A 27,457-nucleotide genomic window follows, 5' to 3' on the forward strand; every position below is an offset into this window, starting at 1 on the left:
TCATTGTCAGATGAAATAAGCCATTCAAAAATGTCAAACATGTACAACTTACATTTATTCCATAATTATGCCAAAAGTAGTGATCCTATACATGTACAATGTAGCTTATAGCTTATGAGAAACATTGATGACCTTCGGCTATTGTCTGCTCTGAAGTTGGGTTGTTGTCTTTTTTGGCACATTCCCCATTTCCAGTGTCAATTTTATTAGGAAGTATAAACTGAGAAACAAACCTAACCATGTTAACATTGTATCAAACTGAAATAAGGGTTGAGATCTCACAAACATGTTTAACCCCGCCGCATTTTTGCGCCTGTCCCAAGTCAGGAGCCTCTGGCCTTTGTTGGTCTTGTATTATTTTAATTTTAGTTTCTTGTGTACAATTTGGAAATTAGTATGGCGTTCATTATCACTGGACTAGTATATATTTGTTAAGAGGCCAGCTGAAGGACGCCTCCGGGTGCGGGAATTTCTCGCTACATTGAAGACCTGTTGGTGACCCTCTGCTGTTGTTTTTTATTTGGTCGGGTTGTTGTCTCTTTGACACATTCCCCATTTCCATTCTCAATTTTATTAATCACTTAAATTATCCATGAAGGTCAAGGTCAGGTCAACCCAACCTGATAGACAAGTAGATCTTTCAAGATACTCATATACAATAAAATGTATCCAATTACATATATAAAATATATACAGTATAAGAGAGCATTTCATTGATTAAGTAACAGTATATTTTACATGCAGTCATTGAACCATGAAAATGGGGTCAGGTGCAATGTACATATAATGGCAAACTGAAAGATCATAACATATTAATTAGCTACTAGCATCTGAATACAAGACAAGAAACATCCAGCTCTTTTAGCTTTTAAAATGTAAAGCTCTATAAAATAGCTTACATCATCACCCCAAGACTGTAATACAAATTTCTTGTATACAACCAACTTTCATGACTTTTGTGTAAGGCGAGACAAAATAAAATGATACTTTGAAGTACATGTATTGTTTAATATGTTTGACTACTATTATAAAATGCCAGTTTCAGAATGAACAGTAATTTAGAAGATTATTAAAATACATGTAGATACATTCAGACTATTATAACTATACAGCAAGCTGTCATTCGACTCTAACCAACAACCATGCCAGGGCTGTAAAGCTTGTCTAGGTTGGTAAAAACTTCCATCATCATGCATATATATGACACTAACCAATAGTGATGGACCGTGACAGACCCTCATGGAAAGTAAAGGAGGTTTAACACTTCCTGGTGGTACATGTAGCCAACAATAGCAATGGCAGCATAGAAACTCTTATTATATCCAAATTCTTATTTCAAATGAATAATTATCCAAGGTGAATCAGATGATGTATGATCATGATGCTGCACTTTTAGTATTGACAATGATTGATATATATTCACTGAAACTAGAAATTTCCATTATTCCAATTTTCTATTCTTAATGATATAACTATCCAAGATAATCATGGAATTAAGATATGATGCACTACTAATATTCCTAGAAAACTTTAAATTCTCTTTATTTCAAATTGTTAATATTACTTATTTCAAATATATATATATATATATATATCAAAGGTATGCTCTGTCACCAAGTAATGTAGTACATTGTATTTCCTACATTTTTTCTATGAATTGTAAGTTTGCTATTTGTTCAATTCACAATTCTCTTTTTGTCCAATCAGATCATCCCATCAACTGTACATCATGACATAATGCTGTTAGCTCTATCAACGTTATTTCCAAACCAATAAGTAACACAAAATTATGAATGAATCCACCATTTCACAATTTATAGCTACAGGTACAAATGAGGTACCATATGAGAGTAACTTAGTGACACTATATATTTCCTATATATACATTGATATACATGATATATGCCGCTTCATAATCTGGCTGGGAATCATGCTCAAACCAATGTGATATCTTATCTACAAAAAAAATATACATTAAGAATAAAGTATTTATTATATATAAACTTGTATTTATCTACAAGAAAAACTAGCAATCATAAGTTGCTTGACAACAAAGTTTAATGATGTAAAGAAATGAATTTATGACTTATACAATTTAATTGATAAGTCCCTTATGAGAAGAAGAATAAAACCCTTTTTTGAGGTTCTATTTCTAAAACAAAATGTTCTCTCTTTCTACATCAATGTTTTCTTAGGTGTATACTTCATTGAAGGGTTACTGTCTAATAGAGGCTATAGCACTATACTTGTTGTGATCAATTTATAATACTTTTTTATTTTGAAATAGAATTTGTTGAATATTACTACCAACGTGACATGGTGACAAAGCAAATAGTATTTATAAGATTCTTCTTCTTCTTCTTTATAATCCATCAACATACTGATGATAACGTGTCGGGCACTTATTTAACTATGCCGTGCATGCGTGGGATCTAATTTTTATTTAGTCATGACAGTCATGACAGTGAATAATATACAAAAGATAAAAATAAAAATTTCAACATAATTTCTTTTTCTTGTTATAACATATATTTAAGTTCTACAAAATTAAGAGCATAACAAATCATTTATAACAAAATAATGAATCATACCCGGTAAAATCTTAAATTTCTTATCACAAAAGATGAAAAGTGTTAAAAATTGTTGTTAAGGACGCAATGCCGTCTCATCATTTGGAATCAGGCATGTCAGGGCACAATATCAATAAACTCTTTTTTTTGCCCCGGGCAATTTTGAGGTTATTGCATATATACAAACCCAAGCCTTGAACATGTTGAAGGTATTCATAACACATATGTGACAAATTATAATTATTGTACATCACCCACCAGTGGCTATATAAATAGGTATATCATCGTCGTAACTAGTCCGAGATTACTCTGACGTCCAAACGTAACTAGTCCGAGATTACTCTGATGTCCAGCTTGTCTCGGACTACATCGTAACATGTGAAGATTGGTTGGTTATTGGTTAATAAAAAAAAGTGACCAATATTTCATGCAAATTTAGGACGTGACAGTTATCAATACATTAACATACAATATGTAGGATTACTCGATCAGGGGTTTAGGTCTTGTAACTGTTGTATAGCCTATAGGCCATCCCGCACAACCATACCATTGTGAATACCCCACATGTCAATGCATGTTAGGCAATAAACAGGGGTGGATCCAGCCATTTTTAAAAGGGGGTTTAAACCATACTTGTTTATATGTAACTTTTTAAATCATGCATTGATCTTTCAAAAAACATGAAAAAGGGGGGGGGGGGGGTCCAATCACAGGAACAATTTTTTAACAAGCCCAAATTCTTACTTTGCCTTTGAACAGGCTACTATCCAAGAGTGTGGAGTATTGGAACGTCGATTCATACCTGTATGCACAAATTTAACAAATGTGAACATTTTTCCTTCAAACTCTTGCCGTCTTGGGTGATGATCCATGATCAATGATTATTCTGATAGACATGTATTAAAATATTCATTTCTACTCACCAATTGCAATTTCCAGCTCAGCTTATATTGTACTATAGTTTCCTTCTACCATGTCAACGATTTTGTGTAAAATAAGTTAGCTATTAGAAGCGCTGACACTGCCGACACACATATGCGACATGAATGCAACAAAAATAAAGAGGGTACGGTAACGTTAAATCGTTTACGGGCGAAGAATTATTTTCCGTTTTTAATTAAACTTGTCAGATTTGATTAATTATCGTCGAAAAATGTCCCTAATGGATAGTCATTCAAATTAAACCAGCTTTATTATGCTGTATGCATGTAATATATATGTAACCTGGTCTTTAAATGTACTTTAAGTACAGTGTCTGACGTATTTATAAACATTTTCTTGATTATTTATCCTATTTCAAATATTAATTTGAATGAATTTATAAGCCTTTTTCTGCTATAATATTCAAACTTTATTTTTTAACGAAGGCTTCTGGTATGTAGTTTTTTTTACAAAAGGCCCTCGAATTATAGACACATTAAAAAATAAAGATGGAAAGTCAAACGCATGAGTCTGGCAAAAATAAAGTTAACGGACAATCATGTCATGACAATAAACGGAAAACGATAAAAGACAGAGTTATATCTATATATTTTTTTCCCTTCCTCAAATTTACTCAAATGCAATTTATATAGGTAACATAAAAAGATAAATGATAATGCATTCATTTACAATATTTAAAAATAGTTACATCTTAAATTTAATTTAACATATTAAGATCACGTTTTCAAGTGTTCACGGCCGACATCCGTGATTATTAAATAAGGGTGTAAAAATGAATGACAAATTCTTCACCACGTACGGCAGTTTGTAATTGCATATAAAACGTATTGCAATCAGTTGTAAACCATTAAATATAAAGGTTCAGGTGCTTATATTCAATAATCAAATATTATTTCGGCAATCTGTTGATTTTTTTTAGTCAATTCGCGGCGATTTGTGCAGCAGTATGACTTTGAGCTACTTTTTTTATTTATATAATTATAAAACAGTGTTAAATAATTAAATAGGAAGAAGTTAGAATTCAAATTGAATATTTGTTTTATTTAAATAACATGATTAAGGGGACGTGGTAGACTTTCAGTTAAAAAATCGTCTTCTTTCACAGTTTTATTTTATTCTTGAAAGGGGAGCAACCCCTGATAAATAATGGGAAAGTTTCACTCGTTTTGTGTCCAAATTATTAAAATCTGAACACGACTGGACACGGTCTGACAACATCTTGATGTCAGTTTGTATCCATGGTCTGTTTTGGTCTGACACGGTCTTAACGGATCTAAACAGCTCGCTAGAAGATACAGTCTTAAATATCTTGACATGCCTTAACGGGACTAATTTACCTAATGAGACTATCGATCCGAATGGAGACTTAACGAACTGACAAATCTTGACGTTTTCCTCTAGCGGTAAATCCAGTCAATTAAGATACGATCAGACCAAAATGACCGTTTCAGACTGAAATCGTGCTACTAGTGTATTGAATACATTTACGTCCTTTCAACTATAAATAGTTATTACACTACACATTTGTGTTCCGTATAATAAAGTTAGTTTATCCTTTTAAAAAGCGTAACGAAATAACACACAATTATATGGAGTTGTTTTCTGTCAAAACGATAGACCCTCCTTTTGAAAAAAAAAAATAAGAAAGAATAAACCGGACGATACCATGTTTCAATGAAAATTTATTCAAGACAACAGAATGGAATAAAAGTGCGGTCGATAAAATAAGATGCCAACTCTGCAAATGATTGAAGTTTAAAACAATCGCAAATAGCATAACCGCATGAGTGTACAGTACTAATGAAAGATGACGAATAATTTTGAAATGAATACTTTTGGATAACTAATTGACCATTAAAAGCACCATGTTCATTTTTATAAACAGGTAATAGTTATACTGTCATCAGCGTAGTAATATAGATCTAAGTATTGCTTTCATCAATAATTAGATTTAAAATGGGATATTTTAGACATTTCCTTTTATGTGTTTATCATCCTAAAAAAATCGTGATTCATTTCCCAATAATTGTAAAAACAAGTTTTTGTATCTGATGTTGTATTTTAAACTAAATATCCCTAGTATAACATAATATGCACGTTCATATTGATATCAAAGAGAAATACATTTTCATGTTCAATGATATATACATAATCAAAAGCTCGAATGACTTGTAGTTTAACTCCGTTTATTATCCTTTTTTCCTTTTGTTGAAATTGTGTTGTAGTCCTCTGAAATGTTAATTTAGTAATGTTGTTATGTACTTGTAACTGCATTTCATTCTTATTATTTGTATCGATTTAAGTGTGAAGAAATGTTTATACACGACTCAACTTATAGGTAAGATGTTAAGTTGCAAGACAACAATTATATCCCATATTTAAATCGCCTTGTACTTATCTTTTATTAACATTAAAGTATTGGTAGAAAGTAATAAGAACATGGAAGACCTATAGCAATGGCAATGTTATATATTAGTATATCTAACAGACACTCTTTTTTATTAGTGTTAGAGATTAGTAGTATGAGTTAGGCCACGCATTACATGACGCGATAAAAAGATTCTTTTCAAAGTTTTACGATGTGTTCTACGTTATTCTCTTACCATAAAACACGACCTGTGAGAACAGACGTTGACAGTGATACAATATATTCGGGACTTTAATGTCAGGCAACCCAACGTCATTAACAACAAAAGACATATAGTTGTCTATATACAGTACTGAATACGCTCGATTGTGATAATATAACATGTAGAGAGCGAACATTGTTTCTAAATGAACGAAAATCAAATCATGACCGTGTTTTTAATATGTGAAAAAATACACAGTTCAGTACCCGCCATTCTGATTTCTTCTTTAAGATGTTATGCTTATTATTTGTATCTCAATTACATTTCGTGTTGCGTAATCTTTAGTTTTCCATGTTGTCTCGTGTTTTTTGATTTTTTTGTTTGTCTTTTTTATTGTTTAGCCATGGCGTTGTCAGTTTATTTTCGATCTATGAGTTTGACTGTGCCTCTGGTAACAGTCAGTGACATTACTTACAATGTTCATTAGATTAGTATACTGATATTAATATGTTGTTAAAAATCGTATAGTACAACTTCCATATATATGGGTGAGGGATAATTTTTTGTTTTTCGTTCATTTTTTAAATAAGTTAGGCCGTTAGTTTTCTCGTTTGAATTGTTTTATATTGTCATAATATAAGACCAGTGACACAACTAACAATCCTCATATACTTATTATATAAATACTAGTCTTGTTAGACATTATATAATACAACTTCATATAGAGATGGGGATTATTTTGTTCTTTTGTTTGGCGTCTTTGTGCTATCACATTGCAGTATATATATAGCATTTCTTCATCTTCAATAATTGAATCATAAAACACTTACTGTAACTGATGGTAATATCTACCTATTTCTATATAAGTGGCACAGTATGATTAATCTATTGGTTTGTAATTTAACAGCAAATTATTACTTTTGTAATGGAACGTTTGAACCCCATCAATAATGGTTTATCTTGTTCGTACATAGTAAATTAATAATAAAAGGAAGTGACTTCTTTCTCTAATATAACAGCACAGTAGTATCCGACGTCATTGAGGACAAACGCTGTAAAAATAAAACAACATAAATGAAGACGTTTCATCCCAAATTGATATCCTACGTCATATTCAAACTCATAAAAATGCCAGGGTTATAATATGTTCTGATCGATTCAGGTTTCATATAGATTAGAATCATAAGGAGAATTTAAATCAACACACATGGAACGTCGTATTATTATTATATGAATTTAAAAGCAAGGAGGGCGTTCCATTTCATGTTGCGACGGTTTGTAATGATTTGATTATAATATGTTTTACAATTCCAGTGTTTAGCTTGAATTTTATCATGTGTAGTATGGTTAAACCGAATAACATATTCTTTTGGTTGACGCATTTTATATTTAAGGATCGGAGACATACAAAGGCTCACTTGTGTAACAACTTTATTTAATGAGAACTGACGCGGTAAACGCAATCTGTTTGCGATATTTGGGATATCTCTAAAACCATTTGTGAGTGAAATTGATCATCGATTGAACAATTTTAAGCCAACAATTCAACTTTTTGAATTTACATGGGACAACAGATCTTTAATAAATACATGCTACAAGTAACAGATGTAATACACAGATCTTTGGGAAACTCGTATTCTAATGAATCACCTAAAACGTAAAATCGCAAAAATACTGAACTTAGAGGAAAATCAATTCGGAAAGTCCATAATCACATGGCAAAATCAATTAACAAAACGCACCAAAAACGAATTGACAAGAACTGTCATATTCCTGACTTGGTAGAGGCATTTTTAAATGTAAAAAATGGTTGATTAAACCTGATTTTCTAGCGCTAACCCTCTCACTTTGACAGTCTCATCAAATTTCGTTTTATTTACATTGATGCGTTAACTAAACAGACACAATAAATAAAATAGTCAAAATAGTTAAAACAAAATTGAAAAAATCAGATGTCATATGCATTCTCTAAGGTATACAACCTTTTTAGATTGTATTGTTTCCAATAAGCCCTATATAAGTACAAATGACGTAGACACGAATGCTAGCGCTCTAATGATTTATTTGATCCTCGACTGATAACATCATATCATTAAAAAACCTCCAACTTGCATTACAACAAAGTGGATTTCGCAGTATGAGTATTTCTTTATTTATAAACCAACTTTATGTTTAAGAAATGAATTCATCAATATCACAATGTTGCACATCAATAGAATACTTTATTTTCACAACTTTGATTGAACAAAACAGTTTCGCTCCTGTTTGGAGTCATTGCGATTCCAAACATTTGTGTTTATTTATTTAGTGTAATCCTTATTCGATATTTCAGATTAGAACATCGATAAACTACATTTGTCTATGTAAGACATTCGTATCCTTGTTACTTATCTAGAATTCCAGTCATATTTAATAATCCGTTCTTGAAATAGACACGATCGCTTCTTTGATGTCGTTTATCCCCGTCTTATTACATCATAATAAAGCCTTTACTGGATATAAAATCGAAATAAATTGAGCATTATCATTAGATCCATGCATGTCTTAAACTATTAATTTATCAAGATTAAAGATTTGAATATAGTAAAGAGAGATTTCAAAGTTTAACTAATGGTATTTGACATCAGAAATACGAATTTTTAAAACATACTAATTTTTTTTTCATGAATTATGCATAATACAGCTACCCCAGAAATATAAAATTACTTCGTATTCATTGACTTATTTTGTATAAGAAAGAGTTCTCAGTGACAATCATACAACATTTTGTTAATATTTCTTCTTGATAAGACAACAGAAAGATACCGAAGTTGATTTATAAGAGACGTAAAGCGCCTTGTGGATCACTGATCTGAGAAGTACATATGTTTTACATTACTATCTTTAATCAATTCAATTCATAGTCTTTGATCCTTGGGTGGATTGTTTTTAATCAATAACAATATTTTTTTTATGTTGTGTTCTCGTGTTATATTTTATAGAAAAAAACAATTTACGATTTTACCTATTGTGTAAGATGTAAAGTTGCAAAAAAACAAATTTATCACATTTTTTATTCGCCTTTTATTTATCCCTCGTTGACATATAGTGTAATTGTGGTAAGTAATGCGTAATATGGATTAACCTATAGCAATGAAAATGTTTTATATTGGTATGTCTTGCAGACACTGTTTTTAATTACTGTTAGGAAATAGTAAAATTGACTCGGCTATAGCATCAACACGCATTAAATGACGCGATAAAAGATGTTTTTGAAAGATTTACGTGTTTTTCTCAATTATTCTCTTACCATAAAACACGATCAGTGCGAATACTCGTGGACAATGATACTATATACTCCTCACTTTATTATAAGGCAACGACATGTTATTGGAAAGTTTTTAACTACTGAGCACGCGGAAAACAAATTATTATAAGAAATAATTTCTTGGATTTTTTAAGGATTTTAAAAACAGACAAACATATTGAATCAGAAAACCTCTTTTATCATGTGATATTGTTACAATATTATCAAGCTGATTTTCAAGAATTTATCATTCACTTTGTCTAATTTAACAAATTTAAGAGACTGTTGTCAAGTGATTTTTTTTCGTTTATTCAAGTCAATCAATTCGTTGTGTAGTTGGTTTGTCATCAACGAGTATGTTCGTATTAACGTTTACAATTTTTCATTTCGATTATAAATAGTTACTTTACTACATAGTTTTTTCTTTATAATAACATATCTGTATCAATTCAAAAGATGAGAAGATATTGCGCATTTTTCATCGTAATTGAAAATTATAACGTGTGTTAAAATGGTGTTTCATAAATTAAAAAAAAAAGAGTAGATTTGTCTCTTTTCACGTTTATCAAACAATATATTGCATGATACAACAGTATGCGGTAGCAATTATTGTCATATCTCTGATGCATATATCAGTCTACGCAATTTCAATCTAAATGATAATAATGGATACCGATTCCCTGCGTATCAGCTGATTATGATTAATCCAGTTTTTTTTACAGTTGAGCAGTTCTTTCTATTAACTTGTATTATCATGCGGAAAGATCATTAAGACCTTCACGATAACGGTTCATTTAAAGTTGTTATGTTTTATATTCCGATCAAACACGTATTTGAAAATGGTAAATACAAATGTACTAAGTATTGATGAAATATGGAATAGGTTTACATCCATTATTGAATACATTTACGTCCTTTCTACTATAAATAGTTATTACACTACATATTTGTGTTCCGAATAATAAAGTAATTTTATCCTTTTAAAAAGCTTGAAGACATAACACACAATTATATGGAGTTGTTTTCTGTCAAAACGATAGACCCTCCTTTTGAAAAATAAAAAAAAATAAGAAAGATTAAACCCGACGATACCATGTTTCAATGAAAATTTATTCAAGACAACAGAATGGAATAAAAGTGCGGTCGATGGAATAAGATGCCAATTCGGCAAATCATCGAAGAACATAGTACTTTTTAACGGTATAAACATGTAAAGTAGATTTAGAAATTAGCGTTTTTATTATTATGAATAATGCGGTTTATAGTCGCAACAATTCATACACGCATTTTGAAATTTATGATATGAATAAGACAAGATTTTGTTTTCTATATTGCAATATTACTCGAAAATAAAAAAAATGCAATAAGAAATGCACGCAATAATTTCAATATTTTCAGACCTAAGGTTGACATGATTACGCATAGAAAGACCTAACTAAGATCGGCCTTTTGTTTGATATATACTGACACCCATGGGGATGTTCTTTGACAAGACACACCTTAAATAATGCAATATCTGTAGCTTAATCGCAATTGAAAATAAAAACTGGAAACAAAATGTTCCTTCTTACAAAAATTACTGAAGAAGATTAATCTCTTTCCTCATTAATCAGACAATATGTCACCTGATACCACAATGTGCAGTATCAATTGCTGTCATATCTTTTGTGCATAAAACCAGACTATGCAAGTCCAATATAAATGATATTATTAGATATCAATTCCGTGTCTATAAGCTGATTATGATTAATCCTTTTTGTGACATTTCAACAGTTCTTTCTATTAACTTGTATTATCATGCGGAAAGATCATTCAGACATTTGTGATAACGGTTTACTTAAATTAGCAATATATCATATTCTGATCAAAACATATTTTCAAATTGTTATCACAAAAGTATTGGTGAAATATGGAATAGGATACACGATAAGACTAAGTAATACAATACACTTTAATATGGGACAATATTTGTTTGTACATATAAACTAAGTGTCTAAAAGAATTGCACAAAAGCCAAACGGAGCTACACATATTCTTGAAAAAAATTAGTCCGTTTTAAGTTCCTTGGCAGATTAAACCCTATGATAATTTCCAATTAAAAACAAAAGCCCTGTTAATTTTTTTTAAGAACAGACGGAAAACTAAATGATAAAAATACAAACACAAAATGGGGATGCAACGCATTTGCTCTTTTCAAAATATAAAACTAAATATAATATATATATATAAATTATTATTGGTTGAATACATATAATATAAAGCTTTTAAATAATCAAAGCATTTTAGTTTTACACAATAAACTTTAATGTGAATAATCTGTATGCATCATTTGATTAAACATAGGTCGATTTTTGCGGAGGAAAATTCTTTATAGTTATATTGATTAACTCATTTCTTTATAAGAGACGTAAAACGTCTTGTTGATCATTGATCTGAGCACTGCATATGTTTTAACGTCATTGGCTTTAATGAATTGAATCTATAGCCTTTTATCTAGTAACTCAGCCCGTGGAATTAAAGTTTGAATACATAACAACATTTATCGCACGCTGTTTTCTCCAGTTGTATTTCATAGTAAATGAGTATTCTTTTAAAAAAAAGTTGAGAAAACTTATGGAACTATGAAAAATCTGAGTTATATTTTTTGATAGACATTTATGTGATAATATATGGAATATTTAATACCAATAGTCCTATTACTGGGAATATGGCACTAAGTAATACATTAAATAATCAGATATTTGTCTTTTTATCGATACCAGTGAATAAATAAAATTGTGTTACAACTATTCATTATCGTTGAATAATATTTCGAAACAAAAGATGGATGTCGGAGATACTTATATTCGTGATTTTCTAAATGACTTCATAAATGATATAAAGGTAAGGAGATGTTTAAACAATGAATATCTTATATATGATAGCGTAGAACATTACTAGAACACATTTGTAAGTATGTTTTTTAAAAGAATCAAAATTGTCTAATTGATAAAATTTACAATTGCTGTAAAAAACGTCAAATACAATTACCTGTACAACGTAAGAAACACAATGTGATTGAATCTTTAGCATCAACAAGCTGTGTATAGTGGTAAAATAAGGACTACGCAATTCAAAGATCCATTTCATAGATTTATGTTTTTGTCTCACTCATTATATTACCATGAAACACGACCAAAGAAAAACGTCATGTGTTGTGATACTTTTAAAATACTCTTGATTTAATTGTAAATTTTGAGAAATCAATATACTTTTTTAAAAGTGTTGACCCTTTTTTCTGTCAATTTGACATTGTACTTATTGAGTGTTGTTTACTTATAAGCATGTTACAAAACGTTAAATTTTTCGAAAATCTAAGGAATTTCTTATCCCAGGAATAGATTATCTTAGCCATTTTTGACACAACTTTTTGGAATTTTTGGGTCATCAATGCTCTTCAACTGTGTACTTGTTTGGCTTTAAAACTATTTTGATCTACGCGTCACTGATGAGTTTTATGTAGACGAAACGCGCGTCTGGTATATTAGATAATAATCCTGGTACTTTTGATAACTATTTCTACTGGATACATGTTGAGTGATTTATTATTTGAATACGAAACAGTAAGTTCTTTAAGCATCTCATTGCTGTTGACCGTTTTAATATCAATTATTTATTTATTTTGTTTTATCATATGTCCGTTTTATTGTAACTTATGTCATCAACCACATGATGAGGACTACACATTTGTTTAATTCAACCATGAATGAAACGAGTATTCAATCCTTTTTTCTTCTCTTTAGTCATTTATTAATTTCAATTGTCATTTTTTTTGTTATTCCTGAAGTCTTGAAAATAAATCAATGATAAGATATCTTGAATAAGAACTGTTTGTCATATTTCATTTTAATAAACATAAAGTTATGCTCATGATTAGGACGTTGATATTCGCGCCAAAAAAAATGGAGCCTATTATTCCATGAATTTTCGTTTATTTATGAAAATCATAGTTTGAGCTTTTAAGTTGTTTTGTCATGATAGTTATCAAACGTACCAGGCTGATAACTTGATACGCCAGACGCGTGTCTTCATAAGACTCATGAACCAGACCGCTCGTTTGACATTTTGATGTTAACACTCATTGTTGAGTATTTGACAGTGAACTGCAGTTGAATTCATCTTCACCATTTGTAGATTTGACTGTGAATTGTTATCATACCACATCGCCTCGTTGTTTTATGAAAACGTATATTTAGCATTTAAAAGGATTTGAAGTTTTTACATATAATTTATAATTATTGAAAATTCAAATGAGAAGCAATATATTTCCTAATTAAAAAGAAAACAAAAGAAGTTGTTTTTCTTTGGTCAATAATGAAAAAAAGTCACTGATCCAAGAAAGTGCAGTAGCAATTAATTTCACATCTTTACCGCATAAAACAGATTCTGTATCATTCTATCATTTTAATGATATCGTTGGAATATCATTTCCCAGTCTATAAGCTTGTTATGATTAATCCATTTCATTTGACATTTGAACAGTTATTTCTATTAATTTGAATTATCATGCGGAAAGATCAATTATACCTGTGCAATAATGGTTCATTTAAATTTACTTTCTAATAGTAAATGTATGAAATTTCAAATGTCGATCAAAGAAATATTTTGAAATTGTTATTACAAATGAACTCGGTATTTAAGAAATGTGGAACAAGGTATTTTATTCCACCACCAACATTCGTAATAATGTAAAAATCAACTATATTTCCTCACCGAAAATTACCACTTTGCTATTTTCTTGTGTTTTGCAATTTAGATGTTTAGTATCAAGTTGACCTAAGCATGCTATTATAAAAACACATATTCTGTGTATGATTTCCATGTAGTTTTATTTGAGGTCAGCGAAATTGTATGACGTCTAAACTTTGGTGAAATATTTGTACCTTCTAGCCTCTAATATGACTTTGTTCTTATCAAAATACTGTCTTTCAGGATAATCTCGTGCAATTATCTTGTAAGTGGGTCTTCTAAATTCTTTTAAATTGTAACTTGTCTAATAAGGGGTTAGACACTCGAAAGCAATTTAATTAAGAAAGCTTTTCTAGGCCGATTTTTCCAATGTTTTATACAAATAAATTGTTCTTTTTCGTTACCTGTGCCCTAATTTCTGACCATAGCCTTCACATGTTTATACCATTCAATACAATATTGGTAACACGAATTATATATATAGAGATCAATACTATTTACTGTTTTCATTGTGTTTGATTGCTATATACTATCATGGCAAATCAAATTATATGCAATATATAATGTTTAATAGGCTATTTTTGTTTGAATGTCCTTATTTTCCATATGTCCAGAAAGTTTTTAGTATATAAATAAGAAGATGTGGTATAATTGCCAATGAGACATCTCTCCACAGGAGACCAAATGACACAGAAATTAACAACTTTATGTCACATTACGGTCGAATGTTTACAAACCCTTTTTTCCTACGCTTTTGAGGCAATTTTATAAAACAAAAATGAGACGAAAGACAAATTATTTTTATTTGATTTCGTATATCAGGCCAAATGTTGGAAAAATATGTGACATTGACCTCCTTTTTAATATTATTAGTAAGCAGGTTGTTGCCATGGATACACCAAAAAGGAATATATTGAACCATTCAACTACTGGGTATCAGATATGTTGAAAATACTGATTACATACATATGCACATATATGATACAAACAGTAGGCTTTTAAAATTAGTAAGAAGGCAAAAAAGAGGGATGGTAAAATTTATGTATATTGCTATCTAACATTAGTACTTATTTAGTGACAAAATCCATGTGGTTGTGCTTTTTTCAAGAAAAGAGCAGTAAAACTCCCATTACAAATCAGCGTCCTGCTTTACATTTTAGGAAGTTTTTATAACCATGGAGGTCCTCTTTGTTGAGCTTCTGCAAATCTCTCACACAATTTTGCCATTTGATTAGGGACTTTCCGTTTTAAATTTTCCTCGGAGTGCAGTATTTTTCTGATTACAATTTATACTGCCCACACAGTGGTCGGCGTGTCAGCCACTGCATCATCTAGATTCTGGAAACCCTCTGCTGTCTACCCTTTTTGTTTCTTTTCTATGTTCTCTCTATGTATACAAGCTCCGTTTCTATGTTCTCTATATGTATACAAGCTCCGTCACAGCTATCAACCTGTCTACCTGAGCTCTAACCACCTTGCAAAATAATCCAACTGCTTTATTTCTATGTGGATACATAAAATGTAAAATTGTTCTTCGAAATTCTGTGAACTACTAAATCTAACCAAATAAACGGAGAATGTGTCCATATGGGATACAGATAATGCCCCAGCTTGCATATAACGCTAAAAAAAGTCATTACACAAGAACGATAAAAATGACGTCACTCAAATTCGCACTGGATTTATGTTTTATGGTATTAAGCATTGTGTATACGTTTCAAAGAATTTAATAGAGGCAAAATAAAATTCGAGAACGGAAACTAATTGTTGGGACGTACTGTACGTATACGTACTGACGGACGGACAAGGGTAACACTGTTTGCCTCCTGCTCCGCCACAGCGGATGATATAAAAAAATCAGATGTTTTTATATTAAAATTGTACATACTCGACTATCCCTACGACCCTTGTATGATACAGTCGATCTGGTCTTGCCAAGATCAGACTGAGATCGAGTATAGTTGATTTGGTCTAGCTAGTCGAGTAAAGATCGTGTAGAGATCATGAATTGGTCGGAATCATCGAATATTTATTCAATTAGTGGTCGAATTGGAGACGTGATGGAGTCATCAAGAAGTCGTGAATGGTCGAGTGAAGTTTGTGTACAGTCGGATAGCAGTCGGGAAGAAGTCAAAAACAGGCCCGATCAAGAATTTGGTCGTTGAAATGTGGACAATCGGGATCATCGAGTTGATCTGATCGCCAGTGTGAACCTAGCTTTATAGAACATCGATTTCTATCATTTATTTCTTTAATTAAGCTGTGCGCGTTTTGGTGATGGCACGTCATCAGGAATGATACAATTCATTGGGATATACATGTTGATTTACGTATGACGCGCACATTTTGTTATCCAATCCTAAAAACGGATTCTTCTAAAACATACATGTAATGTTATCATTCATTTTTGAAAATATTTACCTCATTTTGACTATAAATAGTTATTACACTTAGTCTACATCTTTGTATTATTTATATGTAACGTATCTTTATCAAGGCTCTATCTTATTGCGCATATTTTATTGCAATTATAAATTATAATTGGAAGCATGATATTTCCTATTTAAGAAAATACTTAAGAAGATTTATCTCGTTCCTCATCAATCAGTAAATATGTCGCATGATACCACAATGCATATGGGAAGTATCAATTATTGTCTAACCTCTGGTGAATATCAACAGTCTACGTAATTCCAATATATGAATGATATAACTGGATATCTACTCACTGTCTATAAGCTGATTCTGATTAATCCAGTTTTGTTCTTTTAAAATTTCTATTATCTTGTAGTATCATGCATAAACATCATTAAGACTTTTGTGATACCGGTTCACTGCAATTTACTTTATCGTCGTACATTATACTGTTTCAAATGCAAATTCAAGATTTGTTATAACATATGAACACAGTGTTTTGATGAAATATGGAATGAAGATGTGACCACATATACTCTCAAATACGAGCAAAATATATTACTTGGAATATACAATATGAGAGGAAAAGCTAAAAGAATCACATGTATGCCCATCGGAGCGAAACTTTTGACAGGGAAAGCCTATAATGGTATATACACACATATATGGTATGACGGCCAATTTCCAAACTTTCCATTGGAGAGCAAAACAAGTAGATGTTAATACTATAGACCACCGTGCGATCACCCATATCTACATAGAAGCGATACAAGCACAGCCAACACAATAATATACTAGACGTCGATCAACGTAGCCAGAAATCAATTGAAGATACATATGTCATTAGATGTTCATGTTTTTCAACTTGACAGAGCGTTTTGGTTGGTGATCTGAGTATGCATATAATAATTGTAATCGTAGAAATGACAAATATACGCTCCAGTGACTTTAAGCATTGCCAGTAATTCATTAATTTGCATATGAAATTTATATTTACTGAAATCTTCTGCAGCACTTCTGGTTTCTTTTTTTTTAACAAATAAGGTTTATGTTTATAATATACTTGTACATTGTAAGCGCAACATAGTTCATTTTATATCGCTAAAAAAATAACAGGATTAAATGCCTTTTCGAAGAAATTTATTAGTTTATAGACTGGATCAACTTATTTTGATCTCAACATCAAAGTTTGTTGCACATGATCATGTTTCATAAGTTTGTTTTATTGAATACAAGAGAGATACGTTTACTGAATCAACTATTTCAAATGAAAAACGATCGCAAATAAGTTATGTTACTACTGCAAAACTGGAAACCAGAACTTGTTACGCTTTTCTTTCAAATTATAGCATACAAACTAATGTTCGTAAGTTTAGTTCTGCAATACATAATTGTCCTGTCCATGTTGACCTTTGCAGGTTATTTGATATAAAAAAAAAGTAACATAACAAAGAATAGCAAACCCCATGAAAAAATCAAAACAGAAAGTCTTTTATCAAATGGCATACTCATTCAGATGACAAAAAAAAAACTATCATATTCCTGATTCAGAACCAGCATTTATTTATGTACAATACTGGTTGATTAATTCGGGTTGTATAGCTAAAGAAGAAAAGCAGATTATGTAGATTACATAAATGTTGTATTATCCGTCTACGAAAACAAATACATTTCGTGTTTTAATTCCTTGGCAGTTTAAACCCTTTTAGAGGATATTGTTTTCGAATTAAAAAAAAAAGGTTTGAGAAATGTAATATAAGGCGGAGAAGTAAATGAAATAAAAATACAAACACAAAACAGACACTCAACGCATTTGTTCTTTATTAATTAAAGCTCAATATATATATTATCAGCATTGTTTTAATACATATATCATGTATATAGAGCCAAAAAATATATTCTATGGCATTGAAGTTGTAAACAAAACAACTTTGAAGTGACTAATTTGTATGCATCTATTATTACACAAAGGTCGATTATAGCGGATGCAGATTACATATAGTTATATTGATTAGCTCTTTTCGTTATAAGAGATGTGAAACGTATTGTCGATCATCGATCTGAGTACTACATATGTTTTAACGTTATTGGCTTTAACTAATTGAATCTATAGCCTTTTATATGGTTACATAGCCTGTGGATTACATTTGAATAACTTACCACATTTAACTAATGTTGGTTTCTCAAATTGTATTCCAGGGTAAATGAGTATTCTTATTTGTGGTAAAAAAAAAGTTAAGGAAACACATTGAACTATGAAAAATCTAATGTATATCTTTTGATAAATATAAATTTGAAAATACATGAAATATTTAATATCAAAAGTCCTCTTAATGGGAATACGGAACTAACAAACATACTGAAACATCGTCTTTTTATCGAAACTAGTGAATAAATAAAATTGTGCTACGACTATTTATAAACCTTGAATATTAATTCGAAACAAAACATGGATAACGGAGACTATTATATCCGTGATTTTCTGAATGACTTCATAAAGGATATAAAGGTAAGGAGTTCTTTGAACCACTTATAATTTAAATAATCATGATGATATGATTAATGTCTAGCAAACTAGAAAACTTGTGACATTTTTTTTTCTCTAAAAAAATCAAAATTGTACAATTGATAAAGTTACAAAATAATGTTATGCCATTAGAACATACATGACAGTGAAGTTTTTAAAAGCATTAAAATTGTATAACTGATGAATTTAGGAAAAAATATCTATCATTCTAAGATTAAAGTAAAATTACCAAATGGTACAAACAGTTATTAGTATTATAAGAAAACGTATAGACCATATTTTCATGTTGATCTGTCACACTGAATTCTACATTTACGATGTTATAAGGGATGAAAGCTAAAACAAGACAAATATCCTTTGTGTATATTTCAATGTTACCTATAAGTGAAAATGGATCGCAGAAACACAACGGAGAAACATCTGTGTTAACATAATGTGTTACATTGCAATACTGACGTATTTGTCATAGTTTGTTTGTACAAAAACATATATACAAATAGTGTGCATATGCGCGGAATTGTGTTCTTTTTTTAAAGTCTATAATAAAGTAAAATGCAAAATATATTTAGAGATATGTGTTGTTTTTTTTCTCCAAAATGTCGTACTTGTGAGAATTGTGTACAGATAAAAAATAACGGATAATGGTCAACATTAACAATATTTCTTTACCACAATTGACCCACTTTGATAGTCTGTTAAATTTGTTTAGACTTGTTGACGTTCAGTTTTAAGCGTACCTTACAATGATATATAGAGAAAATAAATTTTGTAAATAAACGGACTGCATATAAAATGTTTTATATGTCAATACTAATGTACTAATGTTTTCTTTTAATATGTCATTAAAAACGTAATCGTTAAGTGCAGTGATAAATGTGGTTCAATTATATTGCTCATTTACTCTATGATACCAAAATTAGTGATAATTTACAAAACAAATGTCACCACAAAATAAGACTAAACCTGCGGTTCACAATATAAAAAAACGTCTTTGTTGAAATAACTACTAAAAATCATTATCTGTGTAGGAAGACTATTTGTTATAATTAACATATCAGCAGGTTAAGAACTGTTCAATATTTATAAAAAAAAAAAAGAAGATGTGGTATGAATGCAAATGAGACAACTGGCCACAAGAGACCAAAATGACACAGACATTAACAAATATAGGTCAACGTACGGCCTTCAACAATGAACAAAGCCCATACCGCATAGTCGTCTATAAAAGACCCCGATAAGACAATGTAAAACAATTCAAACTAGAAAACTAACCGTCTAATTTATATAAAAAAATGAACGAAAAACAAATATGTAACACATAAACGAAAGACAACCACTGAATTACAGGCTCCTTACTTGGGACATACATACATAATGTGGCAGGGTTAAACATGTTAGCGGGATCTCAACCCTCCCCTAACCTGGGACAGTGGTATAACAGTACAACATACGAACGAACTATAAAAATCAGTTGAAAATGCCCACATTCTTGCACCAGTTTATTTGTACTTTTTTATTATCTGTTATTATAAATCGTAGTCTGTTAGTTGGTGTGCTTACAACATAAGATATTGAAAAATGATTAAGTATAAAAAATCCAAGTTGAATACTAGTGGAAAAATAAATGACAAAAAAGAGCTAACAGTTTTTGTTAATTAAAGGGTGACATTTATACAGTGATGTCTCGACCCATATCAACACTACGTTTCGAGCTGATATGGGGGGCCGATATGGAAAATGCCATGTATTTAACTCTATGCAATATTTTCAATAATAACTAGATTTGAAATGGAATATTTTGGGACATATCATTAGTGTTGTCATCATTATAAAGAAAAAAGAGAATTGTACAACAGTTGTATACGACAGTTATTATTATGTTAATCAACATCTCCCTAGTATTACATAATTTTTTTTTTTTTTAAATCAAACGGATGTGATTCCTATAGTTCCGTTTTTAATCATTTTTTCTCTATCTACAAAGGGTCACTTAAAACAGAATTTGACTTGACATTGCATTCCAATTAAAATGCACTTTTATATTGATCTATTAATTTAAAGCACTTAGTAATACTATTTATAAAGTAGCTCTAAAGATTAGCTTTATATTTGTTATTGGCTTAGTAGAAGAAAAGGTTATAGTGTAGTGGGACAATTGTCAACATTTGTATTGAAATACATTCAACCATCTCTTATATTTAATCAACCAACGTATGACAAATTTTTGAGTTAATAAAATCGACTTTGAATAGAACGACGCATAATTGACATAATACATTTACACATCTTATCGAAAATTGTTTGCTAGTTATCCCAGTCATATTGTTTTCATGATTTTAATGTCATATGGCCTTTTTCATGGAGTTGCATTATTTAGTTTCTTTTCATATCCGTACAACAGTATGTTAACTTGTATATACTGTGCATGTATTTGGCCCGAAATATCTAGAATCATGAAACTAAACATTGTCAATAATTGTGGAACATAAACAACTGTGAACCCTGAAAAAAATGAGAATTGAAATGGGGAATGTGACAAGTGGACAACAACCCTAACAAAGAACAGAAACAAACGAAGGCCACCAATTATAGTTTAACACAGCAATCAAATGCATGATTTTGTGAAAGCACTGCATGCGTATTATAGCAATCAAACAACATCCCATGCTTACATATTTATATATATTGAAAAAAAATAATTAAAAAAATGATATGTTTATCTTGTTCTCCAATTTTTATTATTTGATTAAATCGATCAATATACACCTGATAGTTTTTCTGTTATTAAACTTATGTAAGGCTTGGTACAATGGCAATCGTTTACAATTAAGGACTAATGCAATCTATATTGCCAAATCTATTCACGTAAGAGATTTGTTACTCTTTCATAGATGTAATTCCTTTATCTTTACAAATCGAACGATTGGAATTGCTTAACTAAAACAATTGGGAGGTATACTCTTAGGTCGAAAGTAATAACGGACTTGTATCGTTTATTGTGCATATTCATAATATCAGAAAAGGAGATATATATCATTTTATGGATATTTTCTATGGTAGTTTTAGATTTCCTCCGTTCATTTGCTTGTTTTTGAAATTGTAATGAAGTCTACTCTATCGTTAGTTCAGTAATGTAGTAATCAGCCTGGTTGTATATAATCCTTTCTCTGTTATCTGGTATTTATATAATGTAGTGTTTGACTTCAACTAGATTCATTCTTGTTAATTTTGTGAACTCTTTTAATCAATGTGTATTTATCGCTTGTCCACATTTAATATCATTATTGTAATTAAGAAGAACAATGGATTGAACTACACCTATATCAGGTATATCTATATGTAATATATCAGTATGCATCGCAGACACTCATTAATAATTTCTGATAGGGATAAGTCAAATGGATTTGTACCTTGATCATCAGCACGATATATTTTTAGATAAACGATAAATTTCGCAATAAAAAGATTTATTTCAAAGAATATCAAGTTGTTCACTCTCATCATATTTCCTTTAAAACACGACCATAGAGACATTTTACTGTGTCGCTACAACTGACATTTCATGGCTATCCCGACAGTACTGTGTCAATCAAAAGTATGATTGATGCCACGCTATTGAGTGGGATAGTCATAATCAATTCAAGAATTGTTAATTCTATAAAATTGGATAATTAAAATATCATTCATGCCAATAATACCATATTCGTATAATGAATATGACAATGAGATTTTCTCTATCACTATGACATTCGTTAAAGAAAAGAATGCTATCAACAATTATTGTATTTGAAATTCATTTATATATATTTGAAGCTGATTGATTTAACAAACACTGATTTTGACGATACAAGCCAGTCCCCTCACTCACATGATTCAAACTTCGTAATATTTACGTATTTAATTGGATTTATGTCTTTTGAGTTTTGAGTATTTTGAAGTTGTACTTACTGGCTGATATTGTGTAGACGGAACATGTGTTTGGCGGACATAATTTTAATAGTGCTGTCTATGATGAGTTTATGTATAAAGTTCTGTGTTATGCAATATTCTTTCAATAAATTTGATCATACAATTCTCAGGTAGAAGTCATTAAGAAGTCATCTGAATTTTTTTTCTAGTTGATTATTATTCAATCGGACATAGTCAATCAACTAAAGGTAATCTATGTGTTTGTATCATTGAGACGACACCGCAACGACAATTTTTTTATTGAATATCTAGATATCGGATTTATGGTTCATAACATGTTGAAATGTTTCTTCGACTAAGCTATTATTGGCTCATGTTTTGTTTCACTTTTCAGTTCCAGTTTAGTTCACTCAATTGTTTAACCTTATTATAATTGCTAGTTACCTATCAAGTGATAAAGAACATTGAAACATGACAGTTCTGAATGCCTCTCTTTACTGCGTATATGATATGTACGCAATTTATACATAAACGTTCTATTCTAATGATTCTGGTTTTATAAATATATATCATCAACCACAGAACGAGAAATATAAAGTTGTATAATTCAAAAATAGATTTAAATGAAAGAATCATAATACTATTGTATTATTGCATATTATCATCGTGAACCCATGTGCCATTTATTATTTCTATTAATTTCTACAATCATCTCGTTGTGTAGTTTTGTTTCCCTAGTTACCTACTAATAATCTTAAAATAACAAGTATTATATCTAATGACATGTTTATAAACAAGAGAGTTTCGGTGTGGTAGTCAGCGCATCGGAATAATATCCCAAAGGTTCCTGGTTTGATCCCCGTTCCGGGGAGAAAAATTCAGAGACTGTCAATTTTTTGGTTCTGCATTGACATCATTTGCGAGTATGGTCTTAAGAAACGATAATAGTCAATCAAAGGGGGCGATAAATGGCTGACCTCTGTTAAGAGAGAGCAATATATCTTGCATGTAAAAGACACCCTTGTAGATTTCTAAAAAGAGCAGGCTTATGCCGCTACAAGGCAGCAATCGCACTCGTACAGTGGAAAGGGGAATATATAAGTTGTAATAACTTGTTTCCAAATCCAATATAAATAAATATGTTTAAACTAATAAACACATAATAAGACTAGTGATATGAAAGCCATCGTTCAGTTATTTAAATTAACTAAGTAAGAAGACTGGGGTTCAGGGGTTTTCCAATTTTTTATTTATCCCATTTGCTGAGATAAAACCTGATTGAATTGCATAAACGCCAAATGCTACGAGGTCACCTCTGAACAGGGAACTCATGGTATGCGTGCATCGTTAAGTAAACAACAATCAATCGGTAATTTTCAATATCATACAAACTGCCTAACAGTATTAAATATCGAATACATTACCTCTCACCAGATACTCGTATTTTTTTCAAATGGAATGAAATTCAAAATACCACATGCCTCTTCATAACGATACTATAAAATATAATTTGTCTTACTATTTTTGAATTACATCGGGTTTAGTGCATCATGTGTGCATTATAGAATGTCTACTGGCAAGACGGTTTTCCTTTAAATCTAAAAGAATAGACGTGTAGAACGGCAATTCAATTTTCCATAAATGTCACTTCATATATGCAATTGACACTTATTGCCAATAATACATTCAATTTCACTAGACAAATTAACTTACATCTTTCGTTCAATCAATTTTGATGATACTGTCGGTGATATAATGATATTTGGAGTGAGATTTAACGCTTAAGTTCAAAGGTGCATATAGTTGAGGCTTATTCGTGTTTAAAGTTCTAGTGTTGTTCATTCCACGTTTGCAATACTTCCAGAGTGTTCAAATTAACAACAACACATTCGCAGTTTAATATATTATGAAATTAAACTAACATACACATGCAATGTCATTTTACGATAAGTTAAATGTAAAGAAAATGTACAATTATACAGAAATAGAAGAAAATCGCCATTGCGTCCCACTAGATTTCTAACTTACTAGCCCGTTATTAATATCTCTTTTATTTGCTGGTGATTAAGATTAAAACACAATTATGACTACTGTACTATATTTTTTGACATTTTAAACTATATTGTGTCTGTTTGTTTTGTTTACATATCGTTATCAATATAGCATAACGTTATGCGACTTTCATACAAGTGGGAGGTTTGGCTATATAAACAGATTTATTCCAACATTGTCTACATAAGAAAATGCATGTACCAAATCAGGTATATGACAGTTGTTTTCAAATTGTTTGATATGTTTACGTTTTTAATTTTGCTAATGATTATTGATTTTTTTTCGGCGTTCGATATTACTGTGAATGTACTTTTAACTTTGTTTAATACACAATTATACGGTGTACTGATTTACAGATGCACTGCATTTTATAAAAGAACTAGTAAGGGTAACTTATCGCCTTTTTGTTTGTTTGCTTTTTTTAAAGGGGGATAAATGTTTTTTTTTCTCGGATTGGAAAAGAGGGACAGTGTGTGGGTATCAATTGAATTATCAAAAGTTCATGAATATAAACAGCTTCTTTTTCAGTTTTATCCAAGGCTCCTTGTTGAAGACAGTTATTTGACCTGTAATGGTTACGATTACAAATTGTGACTTGGATTGGGAGTTGTCTTTTTTGCACTCATACCACACTGATATCTATATATTTTCATTAACATACTTATAAATTGTAAAGTGATTAATGTGTATGTTATCTATTTCAGATAAACCAATCCAAACATCTATCATGTGGAAATGGTTCAAATCAAACATGTGATGACCAGTGGATAACCAATCGAGGCTCTGGTCAGGGGTCAATTGGGTCAGATGTATTCACATATGTCACCCCAGTGATATTTGCTGTAGGAATAATCGGGAATACAATTTCCTTATTAGTGTTTCTTACTAAAAACATGAGGAAGTTGTCGGCAAGCGTATATCTGGCAGCCCTATCAACAGCTGATCTAATGGCTTTGATATTTTATGTCCTGGTTGAGTGGATTAGAAAAGGAATACCAATCGGGTCAGGACAGGTAACAGCTCCGTTTCTGGAAAGTAATGGAGTATGTCAGATAATACTGTTCATGTCGTATTCTTTTCGTTTCCTTTCGGCTTGGCTTGTAGCATGTTTTACATTAGAACGATATGTCGGAGTCTGTCACCCGTTGAAACGCAAGGACGTCTGTAACTTACGTTCTTCAAAAAGAATCGTTTTCTTTGCAGTGATTATTTCCTTTGTTATAGCCTCATTCCGACCATGGCTGAGCGAAGTGCGTTATGTAGGGCCAAATGATGTTCCATCGTGTACTAGAAGACTTGAACACACATACCTCTCATTTGTCTATGACTGTATTTTTGGAGTATGTATCACCTTTCTACCATTTCTTATTATCACAATACTAAATACATTAATCATTCGGAAATTAATTATTCGGAACAAAAGACACCGACAGGTCAAAATTATAACAGAGGAAAGTATAATTCGATTAGAATTTACCGTAATTTTGATAACTATATCATTTTGCTTCATCGCTTTCAATACGCCATATGCCATTATATGGTTCAAACATTCTCTACAGATGAGTTCTATGCGAATGGAGGATAGTGTATTCGTACCAACAAATCAAAACTTATTGATTTTTACAAAGACAATATTTTTTATGAATTATTGTATTAACTTTTTCCTGTACAGTATAACAGGTGCTTACTTCCGAAAAGAACTCAACATGTTATTTACATATAGAAGTAAAGTTTATCAAAGTTATCACAAATGCTCCCTCCCTAACTCTACAGCAACAACTCCACAATCATGGATTCCTTAAAGTTCACAGTTCAATAAAGGTGTAAAACTAGCTGTTTCAATGACTAATATCATATGGAGATTACTTATATTCAATTATTTTATCATTTTGACACCCAAACAAATCTGATTCGTTAATAATTAATCATTTAATTTGAGCAATCTGTATGCCTATATAAATGTGAGTTATACTTCAATAGGATACCATCCAAACTCCAAAGATAATTTAAAGACTATCAAACATGTATATCATATACCTGTTTTGAACATTGATGTTAACAGAAGTATATCGCTGTTCAAAAGTCATCAACCGATTGAGAGAAAAGTAATCCGGGTAACAAACTAAAACCGAGCATTACACATCAAATATAAAAGGGAAAAAAGGGCAGAACAGACACACTTAAGAGCAACAAAAAACATACATGTACTGCCTTATTTATGACTTGGTACAGGAAATTTTAAGAAAAGTTATGGAGAGTTGAACCTCCTGCTTATATGACATTCTAAATATGTCGTTAACATGACAACATTATGTGACCAGAATACAGTACAATGAATTGCAAGAATATTCATAATAGAGAACTACCTAAATAATTAATAAAATTATACATTTTGACATGTAAGCCATAGAATAACAACTAACACCGAATATAATTTACGACACTGCACAAATACGGT

The 27,457-nt window shown here is 30.8% G+C and overlaps 1 protein-coding gene and 1 long non-coding RNA gene across 2 annotated transcripts; one reads left to right on the forward strand and one right to left on the reverse strand.

Annotated features, from left to right (window-relative positions):
- Positions 1 to 987: 987 nt before the first annotated feature.
- LOC139497109 (uncharacterized) lies at positions 988 to 4,031 on the reverse strand. Its single transcript, XR_011657680.1, has 2 exons — positions 3,494 to 4,031; positions 988 to 1,956 (listed from the first exon to the last, which is right to left on the reverse strand). It is a non-coding gene; the product is annotated as an uncharacterized lncRNA (long non-coding RNA).
- A 7,763-nt stretch (positions 4,032 to 11,794) lies between these two features.
- On the forward strand, positions 11,795 to 26,828 carry LOC139497110 (thyrotropin-releasing hormone receptor-like). Its single transcript, XM_071285196.1, has 2 exons — positions 11,795 to 12,251; positions 25,704 to 26,828. Exons 1-2 carry the CDS (start codon positions 12,192 to 12,194, stop codon positions 26,799 to 26,801), a joined length of 1,158 nt encoding a protein of 385 aa, XP_071141297.1. The 5' UTR covers positions 11,795 to 12,191; the 3' UTR covers positions 26,802 to 26,828.
- The last annotated feature ends 629 nt before the right edge of the window (positions 26,829 to 27,457 follow it).

This window comes from Mytilus edulis, chromosome 12, assembly GCF_963676685.1.
Source record: "Mytilus edulis chromosome 12, xbMytEdul2.2, whole genome shotgun sequence".
Classification (NCBI taxonomy): Eukaryota; Metazoa; Mollusca; class Bivalvia; order Mytilida; family Mytilidae; genus Mytilus; species Mytilus edulis.